The sequence below is a fragment of the Pholis gunnellus genome (assembly GCF_910591455.1).
Source record: "Pholis gunnellus genome assembly, chromosome: 23".
Taxonomy (NCBI): domain Eukaryota; kingdom Metazoa; phylum Chordata; class Actinopteri; order Perciformes; family Pholidae; genus Pholis; species Pholis gunnellus.
Genome location: NC_136550.1, coordinates 6,571,166 through 6,589,902, shown reverse-complemented (window position 1 = coordinate 6,589,902; position 18,737 = coordinate 6,571,166). Strand labels below are relative to the sequence as shown.

The window sequence follows — 18,737 nt, the reverse complement described above, 5'->3', positions numbered from 1 at the left end:
ACAGCACATTATTGCTTAAAGGAGCACTATACGACATTCGGAGCATTAGCAGCAAACAGCTGTTTGATATAGTTGAGTAATGTCTACCTGAGCAGAGAAATAAGTGGCTCTCCCTCTGTGTGTGTTGTTATCCGAGCTTCTCTTTGCTGTGTTAACATAGCCGTCCGGCCGCACATGCTTTTAGTGCAAGTCAGTGCATGTGAGCAGCATGCGCTGCGGTTTACAGCCGATAATGCCGTCCCAAACGACGGCATTGTCGCGGAAGTGTAGCACCCACCCTCCGGTTCCCTGTTAGCACAGTTAGCTCTGTTGGCGCCGTTAGCTGCTAGCGTCGCCATGTTTAGAGGCAATAGCAATTCTCCCACTAGTATTATGCACCTTTTAAGATATAGGAAAAGGAGGATTCTGGTTTGTTATATCTTGGTTATTAGTTTATAGTTTTGGCCATCACTCCTATTAGAAATAATAAAGTTCAGTAAACTAACTGTTTGGATCTGTGAATGCGGTGACAAAAAAAAAGAAGAGAAGAAGAAATAGGCAAATTACAAAATGACTTCCTGCTTCTGCTTTGGCCTGCAGGCACAAGTGTTAGCTTACTGTAGCTTTGTGAACGCACGCGTTTCCGTGCAATGAGAGATTACCAACATTTCACGTGTGCTCACTGTCAGTTTCATCTCAAAACAGAGATCATCTCTAAACCTTTGGCTCGTTTACAAGCTGTAATCTGACCGGCATTTCCCTTCAACCATCAGATTTTGCCTTAGCGACGTTATTGTGTTCCCAGATCTCTTGGTGAGCACAAACTATAAAAATAAGACCAGGATTTAATTTTAAATTGTCCTTTTAATAGTGATAGAACAGGGAAAGCAACATAACTTGATAATTTGAGCTGTACTCTATCAAAGACATTTTAATGAGGGTTTGGTACAAATGTTAGCTGCTTACATTAATGTTGAAATATGAAAGTAAATTATGTGGCACTAGAACAGTATTAAAAATATAATTTGCTATGATCAGACATTTAATCCTCAATTATATGAAGGCTTGGACCAAATAGCTTAACACAGTTTACTTGAGAGCCAAATTAAGTTTTAGTTTGAGCTGCATAATATCAAAATACTTGTGGTTGGAATTTCCTTTTGAGATGAAAGATGGCACACACAAAAAAAAAGCATGAGAATCGAATCCTAACAGTTATGTGTCTGTCAGCACAAGTACCAGTTTCAGTGTGGAATAAACAGATTGCTCAACGGCTGGTTCAAGGCCTTCAGCTGGCCGACCAGCCAAACTCCTCTGCCGTCCGGCCTTATGTTATGCAAAGCCACCTTAGCGGTGATTTTCCTATGCGACTGATTGACCGTTTAAATTCTAACTAATAGTTTCCAAGGTCATAAAGTGATCCTTGTTTTTCAGATGCTAATGGAAAAGTATGTCAGAGTCAATAGTAGAACTTCTGCTGTTCTGAATTGGTCCCAAAATTCATGCAAACAATATGTTAGGATTATTGAGCCAAACGGCACTTATAATTTACGCGAAGTTAATTGTTTTGTAAAAGTTAAATTCTGCAAATTTATCTGCAAGTTTGTGCTATTTCTAATGATTTAAACTTAAGAGAATGAAATTCCAAGAATAAAAAAAAAGTGTTTTCTTCATATTTGTCATTTGATATTGAATACAGATTGAATCAGCGGGCCTCTGTTTTATGTTGACGCCGGACTAGTTAGTCATTTTTCCGGGACCAGCTGAGAAACCGTTCGTGCTGTGCGGTGATATAGTGCCAGAAGCATAAATAGATGAACACTTCATAGGCTGACCAACGTTTTTGTTTGTGCAGAACATCCTGTAACAGAGAGGTGTGGGAACAGGGTTGCTGTTTATTTTGATTTTGCTTTAGGGTCCTCGCCACATCCATGGTCACATTTGTTTGTGAGTTGTACGGAAGGATGTACGTGCGTTTTGTGTGTGTATCCGCTCATCTGCACAAATAACAAAGAGGTAAAAGTGTCTTTCTGCATGTGCAAAAACAATTCAGTGAATATGAGTAAATCCAGCACATTTAAAGCGCGTTGAAAGCTCCCTGTCACAGTCAGATGGCGTGTCGTGCAGACTGTGCTTGTGCAGCGGCTGTGTGCGTCACAGGGAGATAAAGAAAGAGAGCGAGGGGGCGTCATACGCATTTTCCTGAGACGGTGAAATGTTTAGCCTGAGCGCCGTCTCTCTGTGTGTCCGCCCACTTGTAGCAGACTGGCGCTTGCCATAAGGGATTTCCTGCACAACATCTATCGCTCAGCAAATGTGAGGCCTGTTTCAATACAGAGCTTCAAAATATGGCAAGCCTGGCGAGAAAAGGATTGTGCTGCATCCTTTGTGTCAGACATAGATGTTGAATAGGCGTGACCCGGTTTGTTGTCCTCTTCCAACAAAAAGCATGTGCCACTGCTTGCACTAAGTACGTCATTAATAGACGCACGTGTTTTCCTTTTGTTGACTACACTTAACTCCACCTGGATCCTCGGTCTCCGTGTCATGATGCACTCAGATTCACCTTTTGATTTTGAGTGTCATTTACAAGTGTTGAACTGCTTTTGTTTATGCCTGTCTGTCTTGCTTGTGGGCATGTATGAGTGTAAGTGCACACATGCATGTTTGTGTGCGTGTGTGTGTGTGCGCGTATATGTTTGTCAATGTGCTGGTTGCTTTTGTGTGTGTGTGTGTTTTTGCCTGGGCTCCTGTCTGTCTGACAGTGTCTGACTGTTCCTGTTTCAAACCCCCTCCCCTCCTCTTCCCCTCTCCTTCTCCCTGTCTCTTGCTGTCCCGGTTTCTTTCTCTCTCTCCCTCTTTCTATCACCCTTTCACTCTCCCTCTCCCTCATCCTCACCCTCTCTCTCTCTCTCGCTCTCTCCCTCCTCTTCCCTCTGCAATAACAGTGCTGACCTAGTTTCTGCCTGTTCAGGGCTGCCTGTGGAATTTTACAGCGGCCTGCCTTTCTGGCTGCTTTGCTGCTCGAAAACGCAGGCAGAAAAGCATGACTGAGGATTTTTCTTCTCGTAGCATCATTATGGCCGTATATTGTCTCCGTTCTTCTCCCCAACATGCAGACCTAAATAAATCGACCCGTTTTAAATAAGTAATAACGGCCAATTGCCTATCGCGCAAGAATCTGCCGCTATCTCGTGTATGGGGAATTTGTAGCGGGACTGCATCCACCACCATGGCAGCCGAATTAAAATGGAAATGAGAATGGCCTGTCGCTCATCTTCTACAGCTTAGCTGAGATTGTACCGGATGCAGAGGACTGAAATACACCCCTTCTCTGTGCACATGCATGCAATCTCCCTCCCTTCTCCTCTTCCCCTCTTTCCTTCCCTCCCGCCTTTGCCTTCACAAATAAATGGTTAGAGTCATGCCCGGCAAATACTAGCCACTGCCAGGAATGGCTAACAAGGCTCTTGCTCAAACGGCGAGAGAATGGGACTATTTTTACGTGCGAACTTCGGGCCATGGATCTAAGTCAACACTCTGAGGGAATCTTGATTAAATCTGAACGCCTTCCAATTAGGCATAGGGAATGTTGTGTCACAGCCGAGAGAGATGGATCTCTGGAATGCCTTTTCTAAAGGCTTGGTTGTGGCACGCTGAAATCTAAACCAGCACTGCCGCAGATTCATTCCTTCCCCCTACCCTCTCCCTCCTTTCACTCACCATTCCTGGCGGAGCTCATGGAGTTCAGCATTGCTGGGGCATTCAGTTTTCTTTTCCGTTTCTCAGAAGTGTTCCACAAGCGTCATGACTGTTACTGCGAAAGCTTTGGGTGTACGTAAATGTTAATTCTTTTGCTTTATGTAGATTTTGTGTAGTACATGTGCCGTAGGATGTTTGGAAGGCTAACGTATACTTTCTGATTTCTCTTTCAGATTTCGGGTGCTGGTCATGGTGTCCGGTGAGAAGGTGTGGGACCCCCTCCACGCGGGCTTTATTCAGTCACGTCTGAGTGAGCAACACCTGGCTGCTGGGCTAACTCCCCTCTGCAATACCAGACATAGTGCAACTAAGAACTCTACGTGCCAACAGAGTCAGCTGTTGTCACCTTTGTCTTCCCCGCCACGGTCGTTAGTGGCTGTAGACACCCTTCAACCAGTTCGGTCCTCCTCACCAGTACACCTGCCTGTCAATTTCCGCTGCTCAAGCAAGATCAAAGGGCTCAACAAACCAGTCCACTGTCTTGGAGTGGCCTCTCAGCCTGAGGAAGAAGAGGAGGAGGAGGAGGAGGAGGAGGAGGAGGAGGAGGGAGGGGAAGTTGAGCAGTTGGAGATGAAGGGTAAAAGGCACGGAGGCCGTGGAGAGGCCATGATGGAGGACAGGCTGGAGGACATGGCTGATGGACCCAAAAATGCAAAAATCACCTTAAGCTTCCCACTTAGTGCCGCCCCCCTCCCAGCCTCCCTGACATCTCCAAACCACTGTCGTAGCTCTTCGTCATCCTCCCCTTCCCCTCACCGACGGCGGCCGTCCTCCAAGAGCTCAGACGAGGGGTCGCTGTGGAAACTGGACGCTACTATGGACGTTAAGCACAGACCATTTAAGCCCCCGAGGCACGACAGCTCTCCGTCCTCTTCCCCTTCCTCCTCCTCATCTCCCATGACTGTTCATGCACTTAGTAGGAAAGATATAAAATCCCCGCCTCCTCTGAAGTGCTCCAAACTCAATCCAGAGACTCAGTTCCACAGGTCGCCCCCAAGATCCTCCAGCGGGTCTTCAGGTGGTTATGGTGGCGACGGATGGGATGAGAGGCACAGGGTGGCCAACGGTACGGCCTCGCCCTCTCAAACCGCCCAGATCCTCTTCAGTCTGGGCACATCAGCCTATCAGAGAGGTGGGGATGCAGAGAGGAGAGAGAAAATGACAGGAAGACCAGCTGGGAAAGTGGGAAGCCCTCATGGACCAAGTCTTCACCCACCCACCCTCCACCTCCCTCCCCCCTTACCACCACCTCCTCCTCCCCCATCTGAGGGTCTTACCGCACCCCCTGACTCGTCCTCCTATCCGCCTACCGACAGCCTGAAGCCCGAGCTGATTTGCGGGGTGTGCCATCGGCTTTTCAGCTCGGCCTCCTCCCTGACAGTCCACATGCGGCTGCATCGTGGCAGCCGCGCCCTCAATTGCTGCTATTGTGGCAAAGTCTTCATCCACAGCAAGAGACTGCAGTCCCACGAGGCCTCCTGCAGGGTGCCAGGCCTACCCTCCAACAGCCTGGGCCCTCCTTCTCTCACTGTGCAGCCAAAGGAGGAGCCACTGGAGGAGGGTGAGGTGAGAGTGGAGGGGGGAGTGATTGTGGGACAATCAGACATGAGTAAGGCGCGGCCGGGGAAGAAAGCACGGAGCCTCCTGGCACGTATCCAAGGTGATGATGCAGCAGCCGCAGAGTTACTAGCGGGTGATGAGCACCATTTTGTGAAGGTGGTAGATGGCAATATCATTTACTTTTGCTCTGTGTGTGAACGTTCCTACATGACCCTATCCAGCCTGAAGCGTCACTCTAATGTGCACTCATGGCGCCGCAAGTATCCATGCCATTTCTGCGACAAGGTCTTTGCCCTGGCTGAGTACCGCACAAAGCACGAGGTGTGGCACACCGGAGAGCGCCGCTACCAGTGTATCTTCTGCTGGGATGCCTTCGCCACCTACTACAATCTCAAAACACACCAGAAGACCATTCATGGGATTAATCCCAGCCTCATCTCCAGTGAAAAGACAGCTAATGGGGGTTATAAGCAGAAAGCGAATGCCCTGAAACTCTACCGCCTCCTCCCCATGCGCTCCCAGAAGAGACCCTACAAGACTTACAGTGACAGTTTGCATAATGGCCTGCTTCTCCCACCAACTGAGACACCGTCCCTCTCCCTGCCTGGACTGGGCTGTACTCTGGGCCCTGAGGACCTACAAAGCCTCATCAGTGGGGCCCACCCTCAGAGTCTAAAGCCTGACCCAGATGACTTCCCTGATGGCTTCCCTATTTCTGCTGAGCATGGGGACCTCTCCACACTAATACCCCTCCCCCAAACGGACATGCCCCAAGTTAGAAAACATGAGAGTGAGGCCCCGGAGTTAGAGCAGGGGAAAGGCAGTGGCAGCTTCAAAATGTCTAGTAGCAGCAAAACCAAAACTCCTAAGACTAGTAGAGGCACAGACACAAGCATGCCTTCTGTAATAACTTATGGCCATACGAAACCCTCCGTCATAGTTCATGGAACAACAGTGTCATCCTCCGTCATTGTGCATAGCAATCAGGTCACTTCTGGAAGTGAAAAAAGCCCAATGAGCAGTCCATCCCCTGATAACAGCAGCAGTCAGACTTTACACAAGGGTATTCCCAGGCCAATGAAAAAGCAAAGAGATAGTGCAGATAACCATAGAAAGAGGTCAAGAGACAGTTCAAATATCACAGAGGAGCGCTCAAGAGGTAGACAGGGTGAAGAGACAGGCAGATTATTTCACAAATCACGCAAATCCCACAGCAAGAGTGACATCTCTAACTCAAAGCAGCTGTCAGCATCTGTAGGGTCACAGGTCAAAGAGGCAGGCCCCCTGTGCCAGATTACTGTACGTATTGGTGAGGAAGCCATGGTGAAGCGCAGCATCTCTGAGACAGATCTTAGGAGAGACAAGAGCCTCTCTCCACCTAAAACCAAACGGAGTGAAACATCATCTGTGCGGGAAGCGAAGGAAACACGCCACTCCCATCACCATCACCATAAACACCGCCTCCACCGCAGAGTCAGCCTGGAAGAAGACGGGGATAAAGAAGGAGGAGATTGTGAGGAGGAGGTCAGGAAAAAGAGCTCCAAGTCCCCTGATGAAGTAAGGGAGTACTATTTCCGTCGGGAGGTGCGTGACCAGGAGAGTGACGATGACACTGAGGATAACTTATGGCGGCCTTACTACTCCTACAAGCCTAAGAAGAAGGCCCAAGCACATCTACAGAGGGTCAAGAGCTGGCAGAGGAAACTGAAATTCAAGCGCTCCATCCGGTTGAAGAGGCCAGAGAGGCTCAAGAACCATGTGAATAAAGACGCAGAGAAATCACAAGATGAGGAAGAGGATGGGAAGAGTGGGGAGGCCGAAAAACTGTCAAAAGCTAACGGAGACGAGGGAGAGGGGGAAAAGGAAGATTATCCCTCTGCACCTTTAAAGGAGAAAAACAAAGACCCAGAAGAACAAGTTAAGGAGGCCTGTGATGAGGTTCCCACTCTGCACTCTCCAAAGTCTCCTCTGTCTACCTCAGTGGCCCCTACTGGAATAAAGAGGCGGCCTTGGACTAATGGGAATGCGGCAGAGTGTGGTACATGCGGCTGCTGGTTCTCAAGCTCCAGGAAGCGAGACAAACACGAGCTGAGCCATCTGCTGGAGTTCGTATGCCTCTTCTGCCGAGCCACTTTCCCCTCGAGGGAGAAGTTGGAAGACCACCAGAGAGCCCAGCATCCCAGGCCTACCGAGGCACCTTCTGTACCCCAAAAAGTGGCACTCGATGAACAGGTTGAAGGGGTGGGGGTCAAATCTGTGCCCGAGATTGCAAAGTATGATGAAGAAAAAGGGGGGCAAGTGGCCTTCGGAGGGTGTAATTCTAGTCCAAGTCGCCTAAGCAGAAGAGCATTATCACGACACACCTGTCCGCAGTGTCATAAGGTGTGCAAGACATCTTCAGCGCTAACTCGCCATATCCGACGCCACGAGTTAAGCAGTTCCCCAGAGAGAGAAAGGGAAGATAAAGACTCGGAGCCAAAAACAGCGGAGATGGTTGTTAACACTGTTAGCAGAGACCTAGAGACTGAAAAAGGCCAGGCTCCCAGCGCTGTTTCAGTTATCAGCTATTCAACACCAGACCCCCCCAGCAGCGGTGACTGTTTGGCATCACAGCAGCGTGACGGCAATCTCAGTGAACTGACGGCTGAACATCAGGTGTCCGAACCCAGGGGCGAACCTGAACTGACGGAGCTCTCCCATCCCGCTCTAGAGAGAGAGCCCAGCCCACAAATTGCAGACCCTCCATTAGAAAGTCCGGTTAACCTTACACCCACTAAACACAAATTCACGCCTGCCACACCCTCTACGCTCCAGAGTGTGCTCGTCATGAACGGACCCGAATGTCTGGACTACCGCACCCCCAGCAAAAAGAACCTGGACAGCCATTTACACAGAATACCCAGCCCTGTGCACATCACGGCATCCACCAACACCTCTCCAAATGTGCCCATGACGTCACAGACCAGAATAACCGCTGCTGCTGCTCCTCCTGTTTCCATGACAACAGCTCTCAGCTCCGAGGGGGGATTCGTGAAACGGGATGGGGTCATTATGGACAGAGAGCGGCAGAGCGGGAGTGGTTTGTTTGTACATGTGGGTTACGAGGAACCACCCCGGATCCAGGATCTCAGAGTTCAACCCCTGTCCAGGAGTCCGTCTCCCGATGAAGCACAAGACCTGACCATGTCCTCTATTCTAGCTCGAGAGAGGGAGATAGAGCGGCACAGAGAGAAAGAGAGGGAGCTGGAGAGACGGATAGAGAGGGAGCGGGACAAAGAAATGGTGAAAGAGAGAGAAAAAGAGATGGCCCATCAAATGAGTAGAGTTGCGCACACCCCACAGGACCAGATTTGTCTGTTGGTCCCTAAAGAGGAGCCCTTGAGCCCTGTGCCGTCCCCCCAGCATATCCCCTCTCAAACCACTATGAATGGGTCCTCCTCACACAGGCACACTCCCAAATCTCCCTGCCGGTCCCCCTCAACTATTGGCCTCCTGGCTCAAGGCACCCGGCAGGTTCACTCCAGTTCACAAGGACTCGACAGAATCCCTCTGCCCACTGGAGCAGCTGGTGCCGGTGACCGCCCCTCCGCCCACGCTCTGCTTCTCCCCCGGGCCCCCCAACCACCTGAGCCGGAGCACCACGATACTGTTTCTTCCAGAGATTCGCAGCAGCGGAACGCCACCCCAGTGGTCTACCATGCCCAGAACTATCCCCTACCCCTTATTGTGCCGGACAGCTACCACTCTGGCAAGAAGCAGGAGGAACACCTGCTCATGTCCTCCTATCCTGCTGGAGCTCTTCCCTTTGGCCCACTGGGGAAAATGATGGTCCCCAATGGCGGGGACCTGGCTAAGTTACCATTTTATCCGGACCCTTACCAGCTGCTCTATGGGCCCCAGCTGCTGGCCTACCCTTATAACCTGGCGGCTCTTCCCGTGGCTCTGAATATGATGGCGCCTGGGGGGGACAAGGTGGAGCCTCTGCCTTTCCTACCTGCCATCTTCAACTACACAGCTGGGCCGTACATGGGCACAGCCCCTCACCCCTTTGTGGCAAATCCCAGCTTCTACAGCGGCGGCAGCGGCAGCAGCAAGAAACAACGAGACAGCAGCAGCAGCAAACCGTAGGACACAGAAGCACTATGAGGAATATATTTCAATGGGGGAGGGCCTGGCCTGTTTAGGATGGGAGCGGGAGGGGTGCGTGCTCACCGGGTCACTGAGTACACTCGCACAGTACCCCTGCCTCTCTTTCTTTTCAGTAGAGATCAGAGCTAGGCATTATATCAGGAGTAAGTTGAAGGGAGGAGAAGGAGCAAAGAAACGGGAGAGGGGCCGATATTAGTGTTGATCATTACTCCCCTCGCTTTACTCTCGCTCCCCTTTTCTCCTCGTGTCGCTCCTGTTCTCGCTGTAGTGTGTCGTAGTTCTAGAGCTTGATTAATCTTCCTCTCTGACTCATTATATTATCTATAAGAATAAGAACTGCTAACAGGGTGTGTGTGTTGTGTGAAAAATTAGTTCAGTCCGCTTCCCTTTATAGTCGCCGCATAGCGAGGATAAACGCTCTTCAGGGGACGGCTTGTGAGGGCGAGGAGGAAGGGATGAAACGGAAGAGTCCGCACTCGAAACACAGTCGAAGGTGGAGCATTAAGCAACTCGACCCTTGCGTCATATTTGTATGAGCGAATGAGATTGCAGGTGTATCCTGTCAATAAACTGTCCATGGAAGTTATATATGAGCATGTACATGCACATGTATGGAGGTGATTTGTGCATGCAGAGGTGGGCTTAAGCAGGTATTTCTGCGTACATGTGTGTGTGTATGTCTGTGTGTGTGTGAGTGAGTGAGTGAGTGTGTGTGTGAGTGTTTGCAAGTGATGGCCAGTTCATTCCGTGTGAGACTTGCACAGCATTCCTACTCTAGTTGGAATAGCTACTGTCGGTCAATATGTAGAAGTGCGTTTAGAAGTGATATCCTCATATCCAAATCATTAAAGAAGTCGATGCTACGGCTGGATGCGAGTCTATGACAATGACAGATCATCTGAGCTTCTGATGTCTCAACTAACCTGGCGACTTTGTGGCCATATGGCACTGTAGGATCTGTATAGCATTCACCATAGTTTATACCTTATGTGCACAAAGTAGAAAGGTAGTGGTCACTTAAAGGGGACACTCGTAGCTGCTTGGGATATGTAGCTGGCCACTGGGTATGATTTTAAGGCTGGTAGACCATTGCACTTCCGTTTTTCATCTCATTTCCTTCACATTGAAAAGGAAAAGAATAAAAACCTGTTGGCCTTCGTCTTGCGGTAGCTTTTTCCTCTTTGATTGGAAGAGGAAAAGGCTCCATTTCCTAAGCCAGGAAGAATAACGTGACAGCAAGGAAGGAAATAGATAAATGGATTCAGGGTATCGAGTTATTTCTGTATAGGAAAAGAAATGTATGGGCACAAAACTGTTGGACTCTTGAGTCAGAAGGACCCATAGAAATGACTTTGGGGACAAAAAAAAGAAAGAAGTCCTTCTCCCCAACTGAGGGGGGCATTTGAAATAGCCCAAATAATTCCCCCTCCTGCCCTGTGTCACTTACCAAGAGAGGTAGGAAAAGGCTGAGCTTAGCAGCCAAAGTGGTGGCCGAAACTCCCCGGGAGCACTCCTGGGGCCTTTTTTTGTTAAGTGTAATGTTATCTCTATGTGTTTGTTTTGTTAAACTATGTTGTTGTTTATGTTGTTTAGCCCTCTTACCAGATGGACATGGCTTCAGTGAAAAAGGCGGGGGAGTAAACTTAAAAATATGAATGTAAATTTAGTCATGAGGTTAATGAAGTACAACTGCATTAATTGTAGAGTTGGTTTCAGTTCCTTTTTTTGTTTCCGTTTTGACACAAATAACCTGTTAAAGAACCGTATAACGTCTGGTATGCATATATACAGTAGTCCTAGGAACATGTCAGTAATCTTGGGTTCTGTATCCACAAAGCATGAGCAACACTTGCTTCCTAACCGTTTATATCCTCAGCAAATCTGGCATTGTGCGCACAGCTTTTGTTTCTGTTTGATATTTTCTGGCTCTCTTCATCTTCCATACCTCCGCTATTTTTTTTTTTTTTTTTTGTCCTTCATTATAGACCACAGTTTGGAACTATTCCACAAAACTAGCTTCCACATTTACATCTCACAGTCACTGTTTAGGAGCTGTTTAATTCTCCCTCTTCCCTCAAGCATACACTGCACCTCCTCTGAATGAAGTACATATGTTTCTGTGTGTGTGTGTGTGTGTGTGTGATGGTAGCGGGGCGCCTTTTTGGTTTAGGCAGGTGTGTAGAAACACATTGTGACCAACTGCAGGGGCGCACAAGCACCCCCATGGGTGTGGTTTCAAGCCTTTTGCGTGTGGACGTACGTGTTTTGTGTACGAATGTGAGTGCCTGCGCGAATATGAAAACCAAAATGAATCTGTCTGAGCAGCATATCCCCATGGCAGTATATGGGCCACCTGTTATTTTTTTTTGTTCTTTGACACTTTTTCTGTGGGTTAGTTTCAGTGTAAAAAAAGCCTTGCTGTCTCCAATACACTATCTCAAGCCATTCCCGTAGATGGACATGTTTTTTGTTTTTTGGACCATTTCTTATGCCATAGTTTGCCATCATGGTTATCATACAGACCAAAAGCATGCAAATCAACGTATTGTAGTGACTGGACTGGAATCTGGTGGTAATATACAACTATTTACTGTATGTTTTAGTTTAAATGAATGTGCCTCTGCTTTGATATTTAAATAATTATCTATATTAAGATGTGGACCTGCCAGATTTCAACTGTTAAGGTGCCTTGTTATGGCATAAGAAATTTGAACGGTAAAATGAACGTTTTCTTGAGAAATGGCGGTCTGATTTGGAGATAGACATCATGGCTTTGTTTGCTATGAAGCTGTTCATAGACGTAGGGACGTGGCTAAACTGATTTGGTATCGTGTACATGTCTAGGGTAATACTGTGCCATATAGAGCCCACAAAATATGTTAATGTTATTTTTAAAAGATGTTTTAATGTTGCCTGATGACTTTGTCTCTAGATTTGATACAAAGGCTTGTAGCCACAGCTCTGTAGTCTCCCTTTTCCCCTGACATTCTTCCTGTTCTCTCTCTCTCTCTCTCCCCTCGTTTCCATCTTCTTTCTCTTTGCTGCAATCAAACAAAATAAAGTATTAACCTGATGACCCAATGAAATCAACTCTAGTCTGGACTCATATTTTTTTTTTTAATTACGTCTCTATTAATCTTTACACGTTGATCTAGAGTTCCTAATATGAGCCATGTGTTTTCACACTGTTTGATCCTCCCTGTGAATTCTCCAGCGGAATATACATTTAACATTTAGTGGATTTGTGGAAGCGGAACAGATTGTGGTCATCCTTTGCACTTCTTTTCAAACACATGGTCCATTGGTGAATACTTCTATCGCTCTGTAGCGTTAATTCAATATCTTCTCTGTTTCCACTGGTGAATAGTTTTTTGGTATCTTTGGTAATTCATTTCCTGATGTTTTCTTTTAACCACAGCACACGTTTTTTTTAATTCTAAATACATAAAAACACACTTTTTCCTGAAAGTTTGTTGCCGACACGTAAACCAGAGGCTGATTACAGCTTCCTCTTTGCAGTCAGGGGGCCGATTTCTTACCATCCTTGAATGAGCACTTTCCCACTAGTGACACTCAGTGGTTTGAACAGAAACTGTCGGCTCGGTGACTCACACCCATCTTTGCACTCTCAAAACATGATGTAAGAGATGAATTGAAAACTAAATATGAATGAAATACTTTCAGAAATTGAATAGATTTATCAAAAATATTCATCATGAAATGTCAAGCGTGGGGGGAGAAGAAAATGGTGCATTCATGGCCTTGGGCATGGTTGGGATTTAAAGGTACAGCGCTCTCTTGCCAATAATAAATTCAGTTTCTTGCAAAGAGATGGATCTTTTTCACAGCTTATATCATTAGCAATGGCTCTGTTCTATTCAAATGTCCCAGTAAGAGATGACACTGGGGCATCATGGGCAACACAAGGACCCCAAAACTTACCCAGCCAAATGAATTGCAGCCATTGTTAATGTTATGTTTTACACCTTTTGCTTTTCCTACTAACACATCGAGTCTGGTGGGGGAAAAAGGCTTATCTGCACACACTCCATGACAATCAGTTGATGTTTGTCAGACTTTGAGTGCACACACGAGAGATGTTGGTTTGATTTGACATTTCGGATTAACTTCAAACAGCTGAATAACAGATCGTTTACTGATTGTTCCTTTCTGTGTGTGTGTTTGTGTTTTACACTTTTCCCAGTATTCCCCAGTTATCACAGACTTCCTGGAAGGAGAGCGTGTCACAGGAATCCGGCCAGCAGAAGGGGGGGGGGGGGGGGGGGGGAAGAGTTTTGTGACTTGAGGCACATCCCCTCTCGTCTCTTTCTCCTCTTCACTCTGCAAAAAACACTGAGTCATAAAGCAGCCGTGGTGAATCAAGGTTCCTGTATAATGGGTACACGCACATCAGTGAACTGGCTAAGGTCACTCACCCGGGCTGCAGTGCCCACATGTTTGCAAAGATCTGACAACCATGCAGCCAAAAAGCACTCCCTCCTGGGGATCGATAACCTGCACTGACGATGGCATATCTGCTCTCTGGACTCCAGGACAGTGTGCCAGCACACACACACACACACACACACACACACCTGCGCCACACACTGTTGAAGTGTCTCTCTGCTCCTCGTCACACCGCTGACACCTCAGGGTAGCGTGGAGTTCGCAGACCACCAAAAGGGCGAGGACACTACACTGAGGAGGCCTGGGTGAATGAATGCACTGAAGGATGGTTGTGTTTCGTAAAGCAATGGCAGGTGGACTGCTGCTCTCGTTGAGCCTCACTCTTCTAGGGTGGGGAGTTGAAGGCAGACGGGGTAAGGTATGTTCACATGCATTACAATTCTTGGAATGAGTAGTAAACTGGTAAGATGCTCTTGTCAATATCTATCTGATAGTCTAAAGATCACGTGTAACCATTGGCATTATCAAATAGTAAAGAAACACATTTGAAAAAGAGCGGCAATCCTAATTTAAATATGATGTAAATGTGCATTTTGTAGCTTTGATAAAAGTATTGTTTTTGCTTAATATAAAATTAGGAAAAGGTCACACTGTCATAAGTATTTGGAAATACCTGACCTCTCAGGCAATTAAAATAATATTGTAATACTTTTTTAAAGGATCATCTGTTTTAATTATGTTTTATGTTTTTTTTGAAAGATGGAGGACAAACAAAGTGTCATATAAAAGCCTGTATTAAAGAAACACGAATCAACTCTTACTGTATGCAATTCAGATGTTGAAGAGGGGTATCCCAGATAACCTAATAATTTATTTAGACTTAGGACTTTGCTCAGTTTGTTGGAGGACAAATCAGCGACATAACCACAAACCCAGCAGCTGTTTTGACCCCATTGAATGACTTTTTGCACATTAAGTTTCATAATAGCCATCGTGTACTGATATACTGCAGTAAGACGCCATGTGGCTCTCTTGTCAGTAACTTGACATTGATTTTGCACTTCATTACCACGTTCACCTCCCTTGTTAAAAGATAATTACATTTTTTTTTAGTTGAATCAATAACTGAATTAAAACCACGACTTGGTTTGACATGGTTTTAACCACTAACCAATCAAGATATCTGACAAGAAATTACAAAAGCAGGTTTTAATGAATATGCGCTGTGCAAGAAAGGAAGAGCTGAAGTAATGATTTCATGTTGACATTGTGTCTTCCAGAAAGAAGTATCCGGCGGGGCTACCGTCTACCTCGGCCAGGACAGAGACATCTGGAGGCCACTGATCCACACAGCAGTAAACCTCAGTGAGATCAGCAGGTACGTCAGCAGGAGCAAACCACTGCACCACGGAAACCTCACATCGACAACTGAAAATATGTGATGAATGAGGCAAAAAAAAAAATGGCCAGGGGAGACTATGTGGCAGCAAGTAGAGGATATAATTACAGGAAGATCCTGGCCCCCTTATTTCTGATGACATTAATATTATATAACCCATCCTCGTATTGCATTTCTCCAACTGCTGGCCCCTAGAACTATCCCTGCTTTTTACCGCTGTGTCAGTGTATATTCTTGGTCACTATTGAGATTTAAAATGCAGCCTTAGAAAAAAAAGGAATACAAAATGGGGAGAATCATCTTCTTTAGCTTCTGTGTGGACCAGCATTCCCTTGAATATGACGTTTGGGTTCTGTTTCTGCAGTATCAAGTCATCCTTTCATTTGCGGACGTTTGACCCAGAAGGTGCCGTTTTCTACGGAGACACCAAAAACGGGGAGGACTGGTTTGTTTTGTCCCTGAAAGACGGCATCCCCCTGATGCAGATCAGCAGGGGAAACAGCCTCGTCAGCGTGGCGGGCGGCCCAAAGCTCAATGACGGAAAATGGCACACAGTGAGTGTAGATGTCTCGATGTCTTAAAACACAGAGCCCGGAAACTAGTTATTTTGCATGTGTATATTGTGACCATCTGCTACAAAGCAATACAGGTTTGTCTGAATTCTTCGTGTGCTCCTGGTGCCACCAAGGTGGAGGTGAGCAACCAAGACCCATTTGTGATTCTGGAGGTGGATGGCTCCAATAGGATGGAGGTTGGCATGCAGTCCAAAGAGACAATCAAGGTCCTTTCAGGTGAACTTCGACTGGCCCTTGGTGGGATCCTGGTCGACAAAGAAAAGCTGATTGTTCCGGTATAACTTTCATCTGTCTTGTTTAATAGATTCCAGAAGTTATTGTGCTATTATTTTTGCCATCAATTTGCATCCACCTGCTTCTCCTACAGTGTATACTTCTGCTTCATATAATGATTTCCCATCATGACATTTAAAAACAATGTGCACTGAGAGATACCCATAAACAATCAATGAACACTTCTGACCCCAACGACCCGTTTGTCTTGCGGTTCATTTCGCTAAATGCATTGTTGTCGTTCTTCGCCGTAGTTTGAGCCGCACATGGATGGCTGCGTGCGGAAAGGCAGCTGGCTAAACCTCAGCGTCCCCTGGGAGGTCGAGGCGGAGGAGCTCTGGCCCTGCTATCAAAACGTCCAACCTGGCAGCTACTTCCCTGGCACAGGATTTGCCATTTTCAACACCTCAGGTGCAAACATTGTGCCCCATTATAAAAGATTTGGACAAGTGTTATTTCATCTACTAACAGGCTTTCCAACAGGCCTGGATAATGCATTCTTGCGTGACATAACATCCTGGGTGGCGATACACTTTTAATCTGTATTCAGATTACATTCATTTTGTGAGTTGCATTTGTCCTCTGCAGTTTTCCCAATTGAAGCAGATCGTGGGGTCAAGACTGAATTATGGGGAGATTTCAGTAAGATGGATGGGACCATTTTTAGCATCAAGGCTCCTGGGCAAGGGCTGATGTTCGCTTTAGTGGCCAATAATAACACAAAGGTATGCACATAAATCAGACATGAGGCAAACTCAATTTGCTTTAAAACTGCTCATGGCACTGTTAGATTGGCTTCATAGCTGACATGAACATTTGCATAATGCATACACACATGCAGACACACACACGCAGATTTGAGACCGTTCTGACTCCATAAACAGAGTCGTGATATTTCTTTCTTTCTCTCTCTTTGAATTTGCAGGAAGTCACACTTACTTTCGGCGAAGAAAGCATCTGCATGAAAGACACTTTCAAGAGACTGGTGATAATCTTTCAGACAGATTCACTGCAAGTGCTTCAAGATGAAGATGAATCAAAGACTACTACGCTACCCATCGGTCCAGTGAGCCACCCCGGGTATTTGACCACGTGGGAAGAGGGTCGTCTTGCTGTTGGAGGTCTCCTAGGTGAGATTGAACAGCGATGACGAGCGTTTAGTCGTGTGTCTGTGCATTCAGCGTCAGTCTGTACATCTTAAAATTGAAGGTCCTAGATTACTGTTCAGAAAGAGGAATTTGATTTGCGTGCAGGGTTTATAGGAAAAAAACACACAATAAAAGAAATTAACAACAAAATTAATTAGATTAAACCTCAGAAAACAACCAGTTACAATTATATATGTATTCATAAAGAAAATCCATTGACTAGGGCAGAGAAGGAGCTTGGTGAAGTGCATTACAAGATCACTTGGGTTTTCTTCTTTCTCTTTTTCATTCTTCAGGTGAGGAAGAGGACGATGTGGGCTCCCAGTTCTTGACAGGCTGTCTAGAGAAGATCCAGGTTCAAGGGAGGGATTTGGACCTGGATTTAGCTGTCAAACACATGTCAATCTCATCTCACAGCTGCCCTGCATAGACCATGAAACTATGCACCTTCAATATGTGGACTCGATGTTTGCAGTGGATGCCTTTGGGTCGAAATCAACACACAAAAATGGTCTGCTAATAGTCAATCTGTAGTTCAATGTGGTATTTGAACCAATTAACCTCTGAAATGTGGAGAATTAAAGTAAAATATTAATATGTTGTTTGATAGATCTCTCCCGTTCACCCCATTTTAACAGAATACGCTAACTAATCTGAGAAATGTAAGAGGTTTTGTGACCTTGGTACGTGCAACACAGTCTGTTTCTAAATAAGATGTGATTCTCCTTAATATGGCTATCCACAGATTTTAATTTTACTGCTGCATTTAGGGCAAATTAAAACCCAATAGTGCTTTTGAGGAGATTTAAACACTGTGATAGAGCACTAACGTTTAATAGATACTGAGTGGGTTATGAATGAGGCTGAGATTTAAGACATGGATTTTGCCCCCTCTAGTGGATTATTAAAGATAATATTAGAGTCACTTCATCCACTCTGCGTATGATGCCATCTAAACAATGAAACAACGCTAGATTCACACAAAGAAATCCAAAATATTGTTTAAGATCCAAGAAAAATCGTCTGTAATCTTAAAGAATAAGGACAATTGTTGCACTGCCAGACAGTCTGAGGTTCTTTCCCCCCTTCATTAAATGGTCATAAAGTTGAAAGATATTACATTTGTCTGTTAAAGTCATTGTTGATTAAGCATAGAAGGAAGAAAAATATAGTCTACAAATAGTCATCAAATGTTTCAAGATATTCCTGTGGATTAAAAATGTATCTGGATATGTGTACGTGTGTAATATATTTAAAGTTATGATAAATTGAAGGGAAATGTGCTTACATTTTCACCTCTTTATTGCAGAAACGTTTAAGGCATTGATTATTATTATTAGTACTATAATTAATAATATTTTTAACTACACATTCATGAAACAAAACGAAATGGGAAAATAATCTTTTCAAAAATTCCCAAATCTTCAACAAACATTCAGTTATATTTATACTAAAGCCAATAAATATAAACAAAAAAACCCAGAT

The 18,737-nt window shown here is 45.8% G+C and overlaps 2 protein-coding genes across 2 annotated transcripts in view; both read left to right on the top strand.

Moving 5' to 3' along the window:
- Positions 1–12,527, top strand: part of zbtb4 (zinc finger and BTB domain containing 4) — a 14,799-nt gene extending 2,272 nt beyond the window's left edge. Inside the window, exon 2 of the mRNA XM_079184362.1 lies at positions 3,915–12,527. Within this exon, the coding sequence (XP_079040488.1) occupies positions 3,931–9,429 (5,499 nt within the window). The 5' untranslated portion in view covers positions 3,915–3,930 and the 3' untranslated portion in view covers positions 9,430–12,527. The remainder of the gene's footprint in view (positions 1–3,914) is intronic.
- Positions 12,528–14,203: 1,676 nt separating this feature from the next.
- On the top strand, positions 14,204–17,682 carry shbg (sex hormone-binding globulin; the record flags this gene model as incomplete). The annotated part of the gene is made up of 8 exons (XM_079184601.1): positions 14,204–14,275; positions 15,138–15,235; positions 15,621–15,810; positions 15,945–16,106; positions 16,359–16,515; positions 16,693–16,829; positions 17,030–17,234; positions 17,549–17,682. The coding sequence occupies 8 exons, from the start codon at positions 14,204–14,206 to the stop codon at positions 17,680–17,682; spliced, it is 1,155 nt and encodes a 384-aa protein (XP_079040727.1).
- Positions 17,683–18,737: the final 1,055 nt, after the last annotated feature.